We start from the raw sequence: 18,092 nt of genomic DNA on the forward strand, positions 1-18,092 counted from the left end.
CACCAATGAGCCCCTTAACTGCCAGTTTGAAGACAATGTAGAACTAGACTCAAGATACAGAGTGATGCAAACTGAAGAGGACAAACAACCTGGTGAAATGAGCAAACAAAATGTGTCTTTTGGTAGGAAGAATGGCTATACGGTACACAATTTTAAATGCGGTGCAGGGACAGAAAGAACTGGAGCTGGTAGGATAAATTGAAAAATGTGTATTTAAAAAAGCATGGATATTCTTAACCTTATAAACAGAGGCCTACAACACAAAAGCAAGGAGGTTATTCAAAACCATTTCAACTCATTGATTAGGCCCCAGCTTGAATGTACTATCTAATTTTGGGCAGAAGATTGGAACTAACCGGACAGCTGTTTTAAATAGTCAACAGAGACATCATGAGCCAAATGGCCTCCTTTTATGCTGCACTGTTCAATGTTTCTACAATGGGTCATTGCCCATAGTGCGTACTGATTAAGCTGAACCCACTAAAGTTTCTAAACCCAGTCTTGTGTACCTCCCAGTCTCATTCCAGCTAAAGGTAACCAAACCATTTTGGTAAGATTTCACAGTCTGAACACAAAGACTCAATCCAACTTGGGAAGGTATTGTGTACTTTTACAGTTGTTTTTCTTTACTGTGTTGCATTTTCCCCTAATTCTTCTCAATCAGAAGAATTGCTAAGCAAGATAAACTTCATAAAGACTACATAAGGGACTGAAATATTAGCAAAATATCTTTGTTCCAAATACATCTCTCAAAAGCATTGAAAGCAAAATCACTGAGGTACTAATCTCTTACATGGAATGTCTATGTTTATGTTCCACATAAGTCTCTTCTCACTAATTTCTTCATTCTACTTGATCAATATTTCCTATTTGTTTCCCCATCATATACCTAAGCTTCTCAGATGTTTCCTGTTAAATGCATCTATGGTGCTTGTTCAACATCTTCAAGCAGCAATGAGTTCCATGTTCACATCAATGATCTGAAGCTTTAAAATGCAACTGACATTCAAACATGGATTTGACAAAAATCTAAACCAACAAACCTTGTCAGCTTCCGAACAGCAAAAGGAGAGATCTCAGATTGCTCAAAACTGGCTTGTTGTTTGACAGGATAGTGCACCAAGGGAACACTTTCAGCAACTGCCAAACCCTCTTCCTTCGTGGACCAGTACTGATCTTCATCTCTGTAATCCAGTTCGTCATACTCTTCCTTCGGATCACATTCCTCTTCAGAATTATCACTTCTACAGAATAGAGGAGAAAAAGTAAAACAGGAAACACATGTTAAGAGAACAAAAAAAAAGTTAAGCTAAGTGCAATCAAACACAAAACGCCACCCAGCATGTGACTGAATGTGACATCAAGGAGGCCTCACAAAACTCAAGCTAATGGGAATCAGTGTCAAATTCTCTGCCATTTGGAGTTGTACCTAGCACAAAAGAAGATGGCCATAAGAACCCATCTCGTTAACTAATGCCCTTTAAGAAAGGAAAACCTGTCATTCTTGTGTGACTTCAGAGTCACAGAGATGTTGATTTTTAAATGCCCTTTGAAATGGCATAGCAAGCCACTCAGTTGTATTTAACTAAGAGCAACTGTCGTCAGCTAAGGTAGTGAAAACAACCAACGGCACACACAGACCTGTCGACCCTGCAAATTTCTCCTTTATAACATCTAGGGGCTTGTGACAAAATTGGGAGAGACAACCCACAGACCAGTCAACTAAATGCCTGACATAGTCATACTCACCAAATCATACCTCACAGACAATGTCCCAATCACCTCCTTCACCAGAGGTGGCAGCTCAGTGGTATCAGTCCAGGTGAAGTTGCTCTGGGAGTCCCCAACATGGACTCCAGACACCATGAAGTCTCATTGTCATCAGGTCAGGCAAAGAAACCTCCTGCTGATTACTATGTATACCAGGCTACAAGCCATGACAAAATTCCGGGAACAGTTCTGAAGACCTGTCCGTCATAACTAACTGCAGCCCCTAACCAAGCAGTTCCAGTAGAAGTACAACCATATGCCGCGTCTACAAAATACCTGAAAAATCCAACAAGGCCAATTTTCACCCAATCAATCTAATCAGAATCATCAGTAAAGTGATATCATTGACAGAGCTATCAAGCAGCATTTACTCAACAATGGCCTGCTCACTGATACTTAGTTTGGGTTTTGCCACGGTCAGTCAGCTCCTAACCTATTACAACCTTGGGCCAAACATGGACAAAAGACCGGAGCTCCAGACAGAAAGTGAGGGCAACTGTGCTTGACATCAAGGCTGTATTTGACTAAGCGTGGCATCAAGCAGCACTAGCAAAACTGGAGTCAATGGAAATAGGATGGAAAATTCTCTGCTGGTTGCAGTCATATCCGACACATAGCAAAATGGTTGTGGTTGTTGGAGGTCAGAGAGTCACAGAATGTGGAAAGATGACAGTCGGCCCATTGAGTCCGCTCCAACCCTCTGAATACCATCCAACCCAGACCCAGACCTCACCCCATTCTCATAACCTTGCATTTACCATGGCTAATTCACCAAGCCTGTACATCCCTGGACACTATGGGCAATTTAGCATGGCCAATCCAACTAAGTTGCATATCTTTGGACTGTGGGAGGAAGCCAGAAAACCCACGGAAACCAACGCAGGCATGAGGAGAACATGCAAACTCCATACACAATCACCCAAGGCCAAAATTGAACCTGGCTCCCTGGTGCTGTGTGGCAGCAGTGCTAACCACTAAATCACCCTGCTGCCAATAAGTCATCTCAGCTCCCTCTGCAGAAATTCCTCATGGTTGTGTCCTAAGCCCACCATTTCAGCTGCTTCATCAGTGACCATTCTGTTCAGCACCATTCGTAACCCCTCAGATACTGAAGCAGTTCCTGCCCAAATGCCATAAGATCTGGACAATATCCAGGATTGGGCTGACAAGCGACAAGTAACATTCGCACCACACAAAAGCCAGACAATGACCTTGTCCAACAACAGACATTCTAACCACCGCCTCTTGATATTCAATGATGTTACCATCACTGAATCCCCCTTTATCAACACCCTAGGGGTTACCATTGACCAGAAGCTCAATTGGCCTCGTCATATGAATAGAGTGGCTACAAGAGCAGGTCAGAGACTAGGAATACTGTGGGGAGGAAATCACAGATGTACAGAAGGATCTTGGGGTTCATCACTCCCTGAAAGTGGCCACGCAAGTAGATAGGGTGGTAAAGAAGGTATACGGCATTCTTCCCTTTATTGTTCGGGGCATCTGAGTACAACAGTCAGGATGTCATGTTGCAGCTTTTTAAGTGTGGCCTAACCAAAGTCTTAGAGTATTGCGTTCAATTCTGGTCACCACGTTACAGGAAGGATGTGGAAGCTTTGGCCAGGGTGCAAAAGAGGTTTACCAGGATGCTGCCTGGATTAGCGGGTATGAACTACAAGGACAGGCTAGAAAAACTCGGGTTGTTTTCTCTTGATCGGCAGAGGCTGAGGGGAGACTTGATAGAAATCTATAAAATTATGAGATGTACAGCTGGGATTGATGGTCAAAATCTTTTTCCCAGAGTTGAAATGTCTAAAACTAGGGGGCATGCATTTCAGGTGAGAGGGGCAAGTTTTTTCACACAGAGAGTGGTAGGAGTCTGGAGCATGCTGCCAAGAGTGGTAGTGGAGGCAGATACGAGAGGGCCGTTTAAGAGACTTTTAGATAAGCATATGAATATGCAAAGAATGGAGGGATATGGACCAATGGCAGGCAGAAGGGATTAGTTTAATTTGGCAACCTGTTCAGCACAACACCATGAGCCAAATGGCCCATTCCTGTGCTGTATTGTTCTGTGTTCTATAGCATGGTTCGCATGTGGAATGAACTTCCTGAGGAAGTGATGAATGTGGGTACAATTGCAATGTTTAAAAGATATTTGGATAAGTACATGAATAGGAAAAAGTTTGGAGGGTTATGAGCCAGGAGTAGGCATGTGGATCTAGTTTAGTTTGGGATTATGTTCAGCATGGACTGGTTGGACCGAAGGGTCTGTTTCTGTGTTGTGTGACTCTATGAACTCGTAGCTCCCCAGAGCCTGACCAAAAGTAAGGAATTTGATGGAATACTTGCCTGGTTGGATGCAGCTCCAACAAATCTCAAGAAGCTTGACATTATCGCAAATGAGTTGACTGAACGGTCTATTTCCATGCTGTATGACTCTATGCCTCTATCATCCATGACAGAGCAGCCCATTTGCTTAGCACCACATCCACAAATATTCACTCCCTCCACCAACACAACAGCATCAGTTTCTATCATCTCCAAGATGCACTGCAGAAGTTCACCAAAGATCCTTCAAATTGTCTTCTAAATTCACAACCACTACCGTCTAGAAGGACAAGGGAATCAGATACATGGAAATACCACCACCTGCAAGCTCCCCTCCAAGCCACTCACTACCCTGACTCGGAAATATATTGCTATTCCTTCACCATTGTTGGGACAAAGTCTTAACAGTATTGTGGGTTTACCTGCAGCACATGGACTGCAGTGGTTCAAGAAGGCACTGTCCTCCATCTTCTGAAGGGGAACTAGAGAGTCATAGGGTCATACAGCATAGAAACAGGCCCTTTGTCCCACCATGTCTATGCCAACCAAAAAACACCTCGAGATGGGCAGCACGGTGGCTCTGTGGTTAGCACTGCTGCCTCACAGCACCAGGGACCCAGGTTCAATTCCAGCCTCGGGCAATTGTCTGTGTGGAATTTGCACGTTCTCCCCGTGTCTGCGTAGGTTTCTTCCGGGTGCTCCGGTTTCCTCCCACGGTCCAAAGATGTGCAGGCTAGGTGGATTGGCCATGCTAAAATTGCCCATAGTGTTCAGGGATGTATAGATTAGGTGGGTTATAGGGATGGGTCTGGGTGGGATGCTTGGAGGGTCGATGTGGACTTGTTGGGCCGAAGGGCCCGTTTCCACACCGTACGGATTCTATGGAAAAAAATGCTGTCACAGCGGGAATGGTCACATCCCACAGGTGAGTAAAGGGAAAAAAGCAGGTCAGACTTTGGGAATTCTGTAGCAAGTAACTCACCTCCTGTAAGCCCAAAGCATGTCCACCTTCAACAATTCAAGAGTGGTATAAGAACATAAGAAATAGGAGCAGGAGTGGGCTAATCAGCTCTTCAAGCCTGCCCCACCATTCATGGCTGATCTCTCCCTGACCCATCTTTCATGACAACTAACCGTAGCTATCAACTCTCCAGGGTAGAGAATTCTACACATTCACTACCATCAGTTTTAAATGAGTCTCCCCGTAACCTGTAAAAAACGAAAGAACTGTGGATGCTGTAAATCAGGAACAAAAGCAAAGTTGCTGGAAAAGCTCAGCAGGTCTGAGGAAGGGTCACCGGACCTGAAACGTTAACTCTGTCTTTTCCTTCACAGATACTGCTAGACCTGCTGAGCTTTTCCAGCAACTTTGTTTTTGTCCCCTTAATCTGTAACTATCCCCCTAATGCAAGACTCCCCCACTGGCAAAACTTTCTTCACAACATCTATCTTGTCAGGCTTCCTCAGAATCTTGTATGTTTCAAAATCATTACTCCTCATTTCTTTTCAACTTCAACAAAGCCACAGCAATACCATGCACAGCTGTAGCAAATTTTCCCCTTAGTCCATTTTCCAATTCACTTTAGATAACTTTTCTTCATACCTCTGTAATTGCCTTTATTTAAGCTGAGGACACTGGTTTGAGGCCCAAGTTGCGCTCTCTAAAATTGAATTTTAGATGGCACTATGTTGTGATTGTTACCCCGTAGAGGATCGTTAACTACATGATATCTTATTAACCCTACCTCATTACACATTACTAGATGTAAAATAGCCTGTTCCCAGTAGGTTCTGCAGGATAGAATATGCACCACTTTCCTGGATGCGTACAGCTTCATTAACACTCAGGAAGCTCAACACCATCCAGGATATGGCTCTACTTGATCAACACCCCATCTAACTCCTTCAATATTCACTCCATCCATATAGACACACAGTACAAACAAAGTGCACTATATATAAAGATGCACTGAAAATATTTACCAAGGCTTCTTTGACAAACCTGCAGCCTCCACCACCTGGAAGAACATGGGGAGGAGATACATGGGAACACTATTAATTACCTGCACTTTCCCCTTGAAGCCACACACCATCCTGACATGGAACTATGTCACTGTTTCTTCACTGTCACAGCGTCAAAATCCTTGAACTCCCTTTCTCACAGTATTATGAGTGGACCCTCACTACATGGACTGTAGCAATTCAAGAAAGCAGTTCACCACCACTTTCTGAAGGACACTTAGGAAAGGGCATGAAATGCTAACCTAGCCAACAGTGCCAACATTCTGTGAAGGAATCCATGAAACAAAATCAACCTGGATGTGTCAATGATCAAGTTCCATGCAAAGTTATACCACAAAAGAAATAGGTCATCTGACCCAAATAGTCTGTGCTCATGTTTCTGTTACACGCCAGCCTCACCCACATCTTTTACAGTCACAGAAACGTTAACCACGGAAACAGACCCTTTGGTCTACCTCATCCATGCCGACCAGATATCCTAAATTAATCTAGTCCCATTTGCTAGCATTTGGCCCATATCCCTCTAAACCCTTCCTATTCATATACCCATTCAGCTGCCTCTTAAAATGTTATAATTGTACCAGCCTCCACCACTTCCTCTGGCAGTTCATTCCATACATGCACCACCCTCTGCGTGAAGAAGTTACCCTTTAGGTCCCTTTTAAATCTTTCCCCTCTCACCTTAAACCTATGCCTTCTAGTTTTGGACTCTCCCACCCTGGGAAAAACACCTAGGCTAGTCACCTTTTCTATGACTGTCATGATTTTATAAACCTCTATAAGGTCACCCCCTAGCCTCCGACGTTCCAGTATGTTGCAGCTTATCCAGCCTCTCTTTATAACTCAAACGCTCCAATCTCGGTAACATCCTTGTAAATCTTTTCTGAACCTTTCAAGTTTAACAACATCTGTCCTGTATAGCAAGGAGACCAGAACTGAACGCAGTACTCCAAAAGTGGCCTAACAAATACAGCTGCAATATGGCCTCCCAACTCCTATACTCAGTGCACTGACCAATGAAGGCAAGCACACCAAACACCTTCTTCACTATCCTGTCTACCTGTGACACCATTTTCAAGGAAATATGAACCTGCACTCCAAAGTCTCTTTGTTCAGCAACACTCCCCAGGGCCCTACCATTAACTGTCTAAGTCCAGCCTGATTTGCCTGACCAAAATGCAGCACCTCACATTTATCTGGATTAAAATCTATCTGCCACTCCTCGCCTTATCGGCCCATCCGATCAAGGTCCCTTTGTACTCTGAGGTAACCTTCTTCACCGTCCACTACACCACTAATTTTGGTGGCATCTCCAACTTACTAACGATACCTCCTATATTCACATCCAATGACAATAACTGACAAAAAACAGTGGACCCAGCATGGATCCTTATGGCACACCACTGGTCACAGGTCTCCAGTCGGAAAAGCAACCCTCCACCACCACTCTCTGTCTCCTACCTTCAAGTCAATTTTGTATCCAAACAGCTAGCTCTCCCTGTGTTCTATGTGATCTAACCTTATTAACTAGTCTACCATGCAGAACCTTGTCGAACGCCTTACTGAAGTCCATATAGATAACGTCCACCATTCTGCCTTAATCAATCCTCTTCATTACTTCTTCAAAAAACTCAATCAAGTTAGTGAGACATGATTTCCCATGCACAAAGCCATGTTGACTATCCCTAATCAGTCCTCATCTTTCCAAATACATATAAATCCTGTCCCTCAGAATCCCCTACAACAGCTTGCCCACCACTGATATCAGGCTCACTGGTCTATAGTTCCCTGGCTTTCCCTTACCACTGTTCTTAAATAATGGCACTATGTTAGCCAAACTCCAGTCTTCCAGCACACCACCCTTTTCATCTAAACCTATCCACATATCCTTCAAGTATCCATTTGGTTTCCCTAAAATGCAAACTTATGTAAGCCTCTGAGAGGCTGTCGGGATTTCATAACTGATATGTAATAGCACTTTAATAGAGAAATAGCAGCAGAAATAAAAATCACGCTTTTACAGGTGAATCAAATACTGATGAGTTCTGTGAACTCCAAATGCTTTGGTAAAGATAAATTTTGTCAGTTGAAAATTTAAATTACCTAGAAGAACAAACATTATTTCAGTGATTAATGCAACTGCAACCCAATAGCCAATCTCAATGATGGAGATGGTCTTTAAAAGATGTTCGATTACAGTATAATCACACACATCTCACAATCCCAAGTATAAGTAGCAGTGCTGATTTTGTTTTTAACTTGTTCCAAATCATTCCAATGGGTATGATTTTTTTTTAATTGTTCAATGTTTGAAGACAATTGTTGAGATGTTTGTTAGATTTTACACAAAACATTCTGAGAACTATAGTGTAACGAGATGCATTTGTATCTGACTGTGTACGTGCACAAGAATTATACATTTCCCACCTGCTCTGAGAATTCCGTTTGTAGGAAGCAAAGACAAGTGGGGGTAGGGAGAGATTTCCAATAACGTGTGTACAATGCTGAATATCAGAAGTACTTTTTCCCTTTGTTACAGAAAAGTCTAAATGGTCAGAGTCGTATCTCTAATCACTACAGGAACATAAGATTTCCTGAAATTGAGAATAAAGTTTCACTCTATTTGAAGGGAAACAGATTTGCAAGTTATTTTAAAAAGAGATGCATTGTGCACCAAAACAAAATCATATTGGAGACATAATAGTAAATCGGAAAAGATATTTTTGCACCTGCAAAAGTAAATTTCAGGATACAATATAACAATAGCCCAGCAAGGAAAGAAACTGACCACTAAGAAAAATTCATTCACTTCAATCATAATGGAAACAATTTCATCATATGTAGCATGAACACAATTGTTAAGACTCTTTTAAAATTGACTTTGTGCCAATATAAAAGCTAGGGTAACAAATTACTTCCATCCTTCTGACCAAATCCCACCATGGCCTTGACCCTCATTATCTTTGTAATCTCTTACAGACCTCAAGTCCTGCAGGAATGCTGCTTTCCTCTAACTGTGTTCCCTCGTGCATCTCTCAAATCCTTCATTCTAACACTGATAGCTATACCATCAGGTCCCCATGCTTGAAGTCTGGTAATCCCTCTGTAAGCCTCTCCAATATTAAGGTACTCCTTAAAACCTCTCTCTTTTATCAAGTTTTAATATCGCAAAGTAACTCAGTGCCAAATCTTCTTTCATGAAGGGACTCAATCTACTATATCTACGTCTGCTGATCTCACCAAGATAGGTAGGAAGATAAGATTTAAAGAGGAAGTAGAGATGTTGCAAAGGGATATAATCATGTTAAGTGGTTGGGCAAAGATGTGGCAGATTAGAGAAGCATAAACTATTTAAATAGAGATAGTTTGCGGAAGTTATGGTACAGAATGATCTAGGTGCCCTGCTACATCAATCAAAGTTAGAAGTGCAAATCTTCCTTGTATCCATTCTAACTAGTTGTCCCAAAGATTTGTGTTTTACTAAGATTACCTTTCATTCTTCTATACCCCAAAGGATATAGACCTAATTTGTTCAGTCTTTCTTCATAAGACAAGCCCTTCATCCCAAGAATGAGTTGTGTGAACCTTCTATGAACTGATTCTAAGGCAATTGTAGTATTTCTTTTAATTATGAAGACGTTCTATGTTCTATAAAACAAGAACTGTACACAGTACTCCAAATGTGGTCTCACCAGTGCCCTGTGCAGCTGCAGTAGATCTTCTCCTCTCTTATATTCCATGCCTCTTGCAATAAATAACATCACCTTTGTCTTCCAATCACTTGCTATATATCTGCACACTAACTTTGTGATTCAAGTTCCAGGACATCCAGATCCCTCTGCACCAGAGTCCTCCAATCTCTCCCTATTTAAATAATATACTGCTTTTCTATTCTTCCTGCCAAAACAGACAAGTTCACATTTATCCACATTATACTCCATCTGCCAATTCTTTTATCAATTCATTAAAACTATCCAGATCCCTTTGCACAGTCTCTACATCCACTTGATAACTTACTTTCCTTCCTACTTCCTTTGATGTCATCAACAAGTTCAGTTAATATATATTTGGTCCCATCAACTAAATCATTGATACAGATTATAGACAGCTTCCTGTGGCATTTAACTACTTAAAATTTGCCATCCCAAAGAGACCCAGTTATCTGTACTCTGTTAGCCAACCAATCCTCTATCCATTGTAATGTGTTACCCCCTACTCCATGTCTTCTTATTTTATGGAGCACCCTTTGACATTACAGCTTTATTTAATGCCTTTTTGGACATCAAAGTACACCACATCTACTGGCTTCCCTCTATACACTGGAAATTACTACTTCAGAAAATTATAATAGGTTAGTGAAACATAATTACCCTTTCACAAAGACACGTTAGCTCTGATTACACTAAGATTTTCTAGGTATCCCCTATAACCTCTAATAATGGATTCTAGCACCTGCCCTATGACAGGTTAGGCTGACTGGCCTACAGTTTCCTGCTTTCTGCCTTCCTCCTTTCTTGAATACAAGTGTTACATTTGCTATTTTCTAATCCATTAGGATCCTTCCAGAATCTTGAAGAATTTTGGAAGATTATAACCTGTGGAAGATTATTATCTGTACCTCCAATGTTTTTAAGACTCTAGGATACAGGCTTTTAGATGCAATGGCTTGCCTGGCACTTTCTCCCTGTTGATGGTGATTGTTTTAAGTTTATCCCTCCTTTTCATCTGTTTGAATTGAAACTGAGTAAACTCATTACAGGACAGCACTCACCCCTCAGTTTGAGAAGGACTTAACTCAAGGTATCAATGTGGAAATAGGACAAAATTCAACCCAGTTCACAAATAAGTCCAAATAAGGGACTGGATATGCTTGTAGCTTTCATTTGGTGATAGAATGAAAACAGCGAGCTTGATAGCAAAGGAAAAGAAATCTTGAAATGAACTTACTGTACTGCAACCTCCTTTTCATAATTTTGCAGTTCCCGCAGAAGTTGCTTGACATCCTTCTGGTTTTCGGCAGTCATGTTTATAGTCTGCAAAAGTACTCCTTGATCACTGGATTTGGATCCAAGTCTTTCTCCCCTTTGGCTATTACTTTTTGAGCTGCAGAAAGGAAAGTAACCAAAAAGGTCAACAGAACAATTGCAGCAACATTTACTTTTCTCATCAAAGGCATCCACCTAAAATCTATGGATCAAGTGAATTATATTTTTGTCAGATAAAATATAGCAGATTCCAAACAGAATAAATTAATTTCTTCTTTACACTAAATGACATTCAAGTATTCCTTTAAAAGTGACTCAGAATCAGTTCAATATGACAAACACAGGGAGGAAGAAACTGGCCTTTCCCAGTAGCAAAAAAAAAAACTTGCAGTGAATCAGCAGCTCCTTTTACTGCACTGTTGAATTTCTTTTCCACTGAAATTCATGCTAAAGTGAAGACCAATTTCATCCCAAGCCTCTTGTTAATTCAGTGGCCAACAAAGAACACCCAGCTCAACATTCCCTGTATGATTATCTGGCCAAGAAGTGAAAATACTTACTCGATCTTTTTATTCTAAATGAGACCAGCATTTCCCTTCTCACCCTATCAACCACACACCTCCAGCCCCATGTACACAACATAATTTAAGGGTGCCAGTGGTGCAGTGGTAGTAGCCCTGTGTCTGGGCTAGAAGGGCCTAGTTCAACTCCCATCTGCCTCAGAGGGGTGTCAAAACAGGTTCCAACAGATTAATCAAAATAACTACAAAAACAATTTATGCCAAACAACAACAATTATATGCAAATATACAAAGGAACAAGAGTATGCCAGTCAGCTCTTTGAGCCTGCTCCACCATTCAATAAGATCATGCATGATCTGATTTTAACGTCAACTCTACATTCCTGCATATCGATAGATTCTTCATTACTAAGGTGATAAAAATTTATCTACCTCCTCCTTAAAAATATTTAAAGATTCTACATCCACTACTTTTTGAGGAAGGGAATTCCAAAGACGCTCAACCCTCACAGAAAAAAATCTTTCCTTTTCCCTGTTTTAAACGATGACATCTAGTTCTAGATTCTCCCACAGGTGGAAACTTCCTCAGGGCCTTATATGTTTCCATTAAGTCACCTTTGACTCTTCCAAACTACAGAAATAAAGGCCTAACCTGTCTAGCTTTTCCTCATAAGGCAATCTGCTCATTCGAGGGCTTATAGTGATTACATTTTCACTTGTTTTAAAACTCTTCCACTTTAAAGACAACTGTTATTTTCTTCCTGTTTAGTCCCAAAGAACCACTTCTCAACAAACTGACCAGTTAAATGACTTGCGCACATGCACCTTCAAATGTCATTTCTTTAACAATTGCTGCAAGCAGCACAAAAATCACATGGGTTAAAAACATTTTGGATCTTTTCAATTTATGATGAATGATATGACTTGTTTGGGGAGTTTCTTCTACTTAATAATGGAGATTACTAATATGGGGAGTCACTGTTCAAATAAGTTCACTAAATTGGGTAGAACTCAGGAATAAGAAAGGTGCAATTGCAATGATGGGATTCTACTGTAGGCCCCAACAGCCAGTGGGAGAGATAGAGGAACAGATATGTAAACAGATCATGGAAATATTTAAAAACAAAAGGGTTGTTGGAATAGGTGAGTTCAACCTCCCCAATATTGATCGGGATTCCCTTAGTACCAAGAGCTTAGATGGAACAATTAGGTGCACCCAGGAGGAATTCTTGAAACAATACGTAATTGTCCAACTAGCAAAGGGGTCATATTAGGCCTTTTCTTGAGGAATGAGGCAAGTGATCAGAGTTTCAGTGGGGAAGCATTTTGGGAACAGTGCTCACAGTTCCATAAGTTTTAAGATAGTTATGGATAAGGATAAGACTGGTCATCAGGTGAAAGTTCTAAATTGCGAGAAGGCTAATTACAACAGTATTAGACAGGAACTGGTGAAATTAGATTGACAGCAGCTGTTTGAGAGCAATCCACATCTGCGGGAGTCTTTTAAAGGACAGTTGATCAGAGTTCAGGACCATCATGTTCCTGTAAGGATGAAAGGTAAGGATGGCATTCAGGAACATTGGATAACAAGAGATACTGAATGTTTAGTCAAAAAAAAAACGGAGGCATGTGTAAGGTTTAGAAAACTGAAACTAAACAAGTCTCTTGAGTACAAAGGATGCAGAAAAGAACTTAAACAAGAAATTAGTAGGGCTGGAAGAGGCTCACAAATATGCTTGGCAAGTAAGATCAAAGCAAATACAAAGACATTTTATACACATATTAGGAGCAAGAGGGTAACTAGGGAATGGGTAGGTCCACTCAAGGACAAAAAACAGAATTTATGCCAGAAGCCAGAGGAAGTGGGTGAGGTCCTAACTGAGAAGGACATGGACGATGGCAGGATTATGCAGAGGTATGTTGATATTCTGCAGCTTGTCGATTAAGGAGGAGGAAATGTTGGGTGTCTTGAAAACATTAAGGTAGACAAGTTCCAAAGACTGATCACATCTATCCCAGGATACTTAGGGAGACAAGGGAAGAGATAGCTGGGGCTTTGACTGATCTTTGTATCATCTTTAGCTACAGACGAGGTCCCAGAATACTGGAGAATAGCCGGTGTTGTTCCTTTACGGACAAGAATGATCCAGGAATTTATAGGCTGATCAGCCTTGTAAGCAAGAAAATTACTGGAGAAGATTCTTAGGTCCATTTCGAAAAGAATGGACTTATCATAAATAGTCAGCATGGCTTTGTGCAGAGGAGTTCATCTCACAAATCTGATTGAGCTTGCTGAGGAAGTGACAAAGATAATTGATGTGGATAGGCCACTAGATGTTGTCTACATGGACTTACTAAAGCATTTGACAAGGTTCCCCATTCGTAGGCTGGTCCAGAAAAATGTCACATGGAATCCATGGTTAGTTGGTAAGTTGAACACAAAATTGGCTTGATCACAGAAAACAAAAGGCAGTTGTGGAGGGGTGCTTTTTGACTGGAGGTCTGTGACCAGTGGTTTTCCACGGCTCAGTGGTTAGCACTGCTGCCTCACAGCACCAGGGACCCAGGTTCAATTCCACCCTCGGACGACTGTCTGTGTGGAGTTTGCACATTCTCCCCGTGTCTGCGTGGGTTTCCTCCGGGTACTCCGGTTTCCTCCCATAGTCCAAAGATGTGCAGGTTAGGTGGATTGGCCATGCTAAATTGCCCCATAGTGTTCAGGGATGTGTAGATTAAGTGGGTTATAGGGGAATAGATCTGAGTGGAATGCTCCAAGGGTCAGTGTGGACTTGTTGGGGCAAAGGGCTGTTTCCACACTGTAGGGATCCTATGATCTATGATAAGTGCTGGGACCACTGTTGTTTGTAATACGTATAAATGACTTGGATGAAAATTTAGGTGGTCTGAATAGTAAGTTTGCTGACAACATAAAAATTGGTAGGGTTTCGATAGTGAGGAAGGTTGTCAAAAGATACAGTGGATCTAGATTAGAGGGAAAGTTGGATTGAGAAATGGCGGATGGAGTTTAATCCAGACAAGTGTGAGGTAATGCACTTCGAGAGACCAAAGGGCAGGACCCTTAGGAGCATTGATATGCAGAGGGATCTTGGAGTGCAAGTCCATTGCTCTCTGAAAGTGGCAACACAAGTGGATAAGTTGGTAAAGAAGACATACAGCATGCTTGCCTTCATCGGTCAGGGCACTGAGTAGAAAGTTGGTAGATCATGATGCAGTTGAATAAAACTTTAGTTAAGCCACATTTGGAGCATTGTGTGCAGTTCTAGTTGCCAGACCACAGCAAGGAGGTGGAGTCTTTGGAGAGGGTGCACAAGATGTTTACCAGGAAGTTGCTTGGATTGGAGTGCATTAGCTATAAGGAGAGAAAGGACAAATTTGGATTGTTTTTGCTACAGCGTTGGAGGCTGAAGAGTGACCTGATGGAAGTATATAAAATTAAAAGAGGCATGGATTGGGTGGATAGTTGGAGCCTTTTTCCCAGTATGGAAATGTCAAACATTAGGGGACATAAGTTCAAGGTGAGAGAAGGAAAGTTGAAAGGTAATGCGCAAGACAAGTTGTTTACACGGAGGATGGTGGGTGCCTGGAACACATTGCCAGGGGAGGTGGTAGAGCAGACACAATAGCAAGGTTTAAGAGGCATTTAGGCAGACACATGAATAGGCAAGGAATAGAGGGATACAGACCTTGTGCAGGCAAATGTGATTAACTTAGAATGGTATCTTGGTCAGCCGAAGGGCCGGTTCCTGTGCTGTACTGTTCTATATTCTAGATTATTTATGTCAAGCAAACAGGTTCAAATTATAGAAGCACAGCCAAATTCTTAATCCATGTTGGTCATGTTCTGCACCTACCTTTGTGATTTTAACATATTACCAAATAAGTTGAACTCTGATTCATCCTTCATCCTTTCATCAGCAAATTTCCTACATCCTGTTCCTGCTGCACCCCCAACTCCAGTTCTCGTTCCTCCTCTACTTCCAACTCCAAATCTGGTTCCTGGTCCACTTCTGGCTGAAGTTCCAATTCCAGATTTTCCTTTTCCCCTACTCCGAGTCCTCATCGGGACAGTTGGCTTTTGGGCGAAACTGAAATCATCCCCATCATCCCAGGCTTTTCCCGAGGCTTTCCTACTTCCTCCTCCTGTACCACCATGAGACTTGTTGAACTTTCCTCCTCCTCTGTTTGGCCTCCTTCCAAAATTCATTTTTGATGATCACTGTTCAAAAGATGAATCACTTGTAATATATTACAACTAAATAGTTTTCAATTCGAGGCATTTATAATACACTGAGACAAGTTCTACTTAGGGTTCTGGCTAATATTTATCCTTCAAAAACATCACTAAAACAGAGAGATTATCTGGTCATTATCTCATTGCTGTTTGTGGAACCGTCCTATGCACAACTAACCTCTTGCTGTTCCAAAATTACATTAACAACTACACTTCAAAAAGTTCAAATTGCCTTCACTACACTTGTCCAAATTGTTAATGGTGATGAATACTGCTATATAAAACAAAAAACGCAATCAACTTGGGAGCTTTGCAAGGCAAATTATGAATGGATTACTTCGAGATTCCATATTTCATAGTTTTTCAAAAATTTTCCCAAAACCACTTATTATGTTGAAGAAGGTTAAAGGCAAATTACTACTATCAACTACAAGGTATAAATAAAAACCTGCCATGTTTTGCAACTGTTTACAAATTTGACACTCACGAAAAAGATCAGACCTTTTAAGATATTAGATTTTTTTGGAAAGATTGCTACTGCTTAAGCTGCTAAGGGCACTCAAGTTCTGTTACTTCAAAGTAACTTTATTTAAATGATCTGCTACCTTCATAAAGCTCATCAGCATCTTCTCAAGGGCAATTATGCATGGGCGCTAAGTGCTGGCCACACCCACATACCATAAATTAATTTTTAAAAATCAAATTATTCAATAATTCAAATTATGACTAGGGCATAGGACAAAAAGACCATAGATTATCTCATTCACCTTCTACCACCTCAGTAACTATGATAGGAATAAACATATGGAAAAAAAGTGTAGGTGTGCTTTGGAAATTATAGTTTCAAAGTCATTTGTTACTTCCAAACATATTACTTCCGCCATATTTCAATTACACACACACACAGTTTTCCAAAACATCATCTTCTGAAATAAATCGAAATTTCCTTTGAATCAATCAACAGTATTTCAACTATCCCCTAGAAATTAGCCTCTAAATCACTGAAATATTGTTATCTTAGATCAATTTTCAATTTACTCTCCAAGTTGGTCTTCAGGTTCAGTTAGTCTACACAGTGAATTCTCATGAATTACATTATCAAATCCCATCAGAGCAGCAGGAAAAAAAAAGACTTTGAATGATCAGAAAAAGATGCTACCTCCATGATTTTCTGATTTCCAATATTATGAGTTATTTTCTAATACAGGACGCTATGTTATTTTTAAGAATGACAAACACCAAATACATGTCATTTTAAAACAAAAAGGAAAGATTTGAAAGGTGGCGTCCAACATCAATGTAAGCACATCATTGTTCTTATGGAAATCACAGTTTTTCTCATTGTGATATCAGTTCTAGTTCAGTAATAACACTCGTACTTCCAAGTCAAAATTTTTGGTTGTGGAAAATCCCACACCAATCACAAAACTCCAGGTTGATACTGGAGTGCAGCACTTAAAAGAATGACTAGTGTCAGAGACACTGTCTATCAAATGAGGAGCATTAAATCAAGACCCAGACGACGTCTACTCAAAAACATAGCCATCAACATCACTAGCCTGTAAGATTTAGGGATTTTCCAGAATTATGCTTTCCCCTCCCTCCCAGCTCCTAACGGATTGGCAGCACCCTGCCCTTCCTACGGTATCTGTAGAACCCTCCCTCCTCGTCCAGGAGACACTGAAAATAGTAGACTCCCCCATCCTCCCCTACACCCTCCACCTCCCACCCCGGTCTTGCCTCTTCAATGGTGACATTCCTTATTAACTGTCTTCTCCCCACCTTCATAAAACAAAAATATGACTCAGTTAAAGCATCAATGGGCGCTCATTGCTGCCGTTTTGAAAGTCAGCCCATGCTCAGGGTTACGAGTGATAGCCAACGATGGTGATGGAGAAAGAGTTAAAACCTCGAGGAGCAACAGCTACTTATAGGCAAAGGATCTTGCGTGGAAAAAAAGACGTGTTTCCTTTAAACACATACACGAGGAAAGCAAGAGGAACGTATTATTTTCCCTAGTTACGCTGCTCACGGAAATCGAAAATGACACTTCTACTAGAGAGGAAAGCGAAAGAAGGATCTGTTCTGAGGCACATCATCACTACAAGAGACTATCTGATCACTAACACTCCTCGCCGGGCTTTACTGTGCATAAATTGGCAGCCCCGTTCTTACATTACAACAGTAGTTCAAAAAAATACTCATTGGCTG

The 18,092-nt window shown here is 41.1% G+C and overlaps 1 protein-coding gene across 1 annotated transcript in view; it reads right to left on the reverse strand.

Annotated features, from left to right (window-relative positions):
• The window catches only part of dhx57 (DEAH (Asp-Glu-Ala-Asp/His) box polypeptide 57), a 101,438-nt gene extending 83,910 nt beyond the window's left edge, over nt 1-17,528 (reverse strand). The window contains exons 1-3 of the mRNA XM_048600933.1: nt 15,502-17,528; nt 11,071-11,226; nt 1,044-1,244 (exon numbers count right to left, since the gene is read on the reverse strand). Coding sequence (XP_048456890.1) covers nt 1,044-1,244; nt 11,071-11,226; nt 15,502-15,854 — 710 coding nt within the window. The 5' untranslated portion in view covers nt 15,855-17,528. The remainder of the gene's footprint in view (nt 1-1,043; nt 1,245-11,070; nt 11,227-15,501) is intronic.
• Between the last annotated feature and the right edge of the window lie 564 nt (nt 17,529-18,092).

Source organism: Rhincodon typus, chromosome 9, assembly GCF_021869965.1.
Source record: "Rhincodon typus isolate 14 chromosome 9, sRhiTyp1.1, whole genome shotgun sequence".
In the NCBI taxonomy this organism is placed as follows: Eukaryota; Metazoa; Chordata; class Chondrichthyes; order Orectolobiformes; family Rhincodontidae; genus Rhincodon; species Rhincodon typus.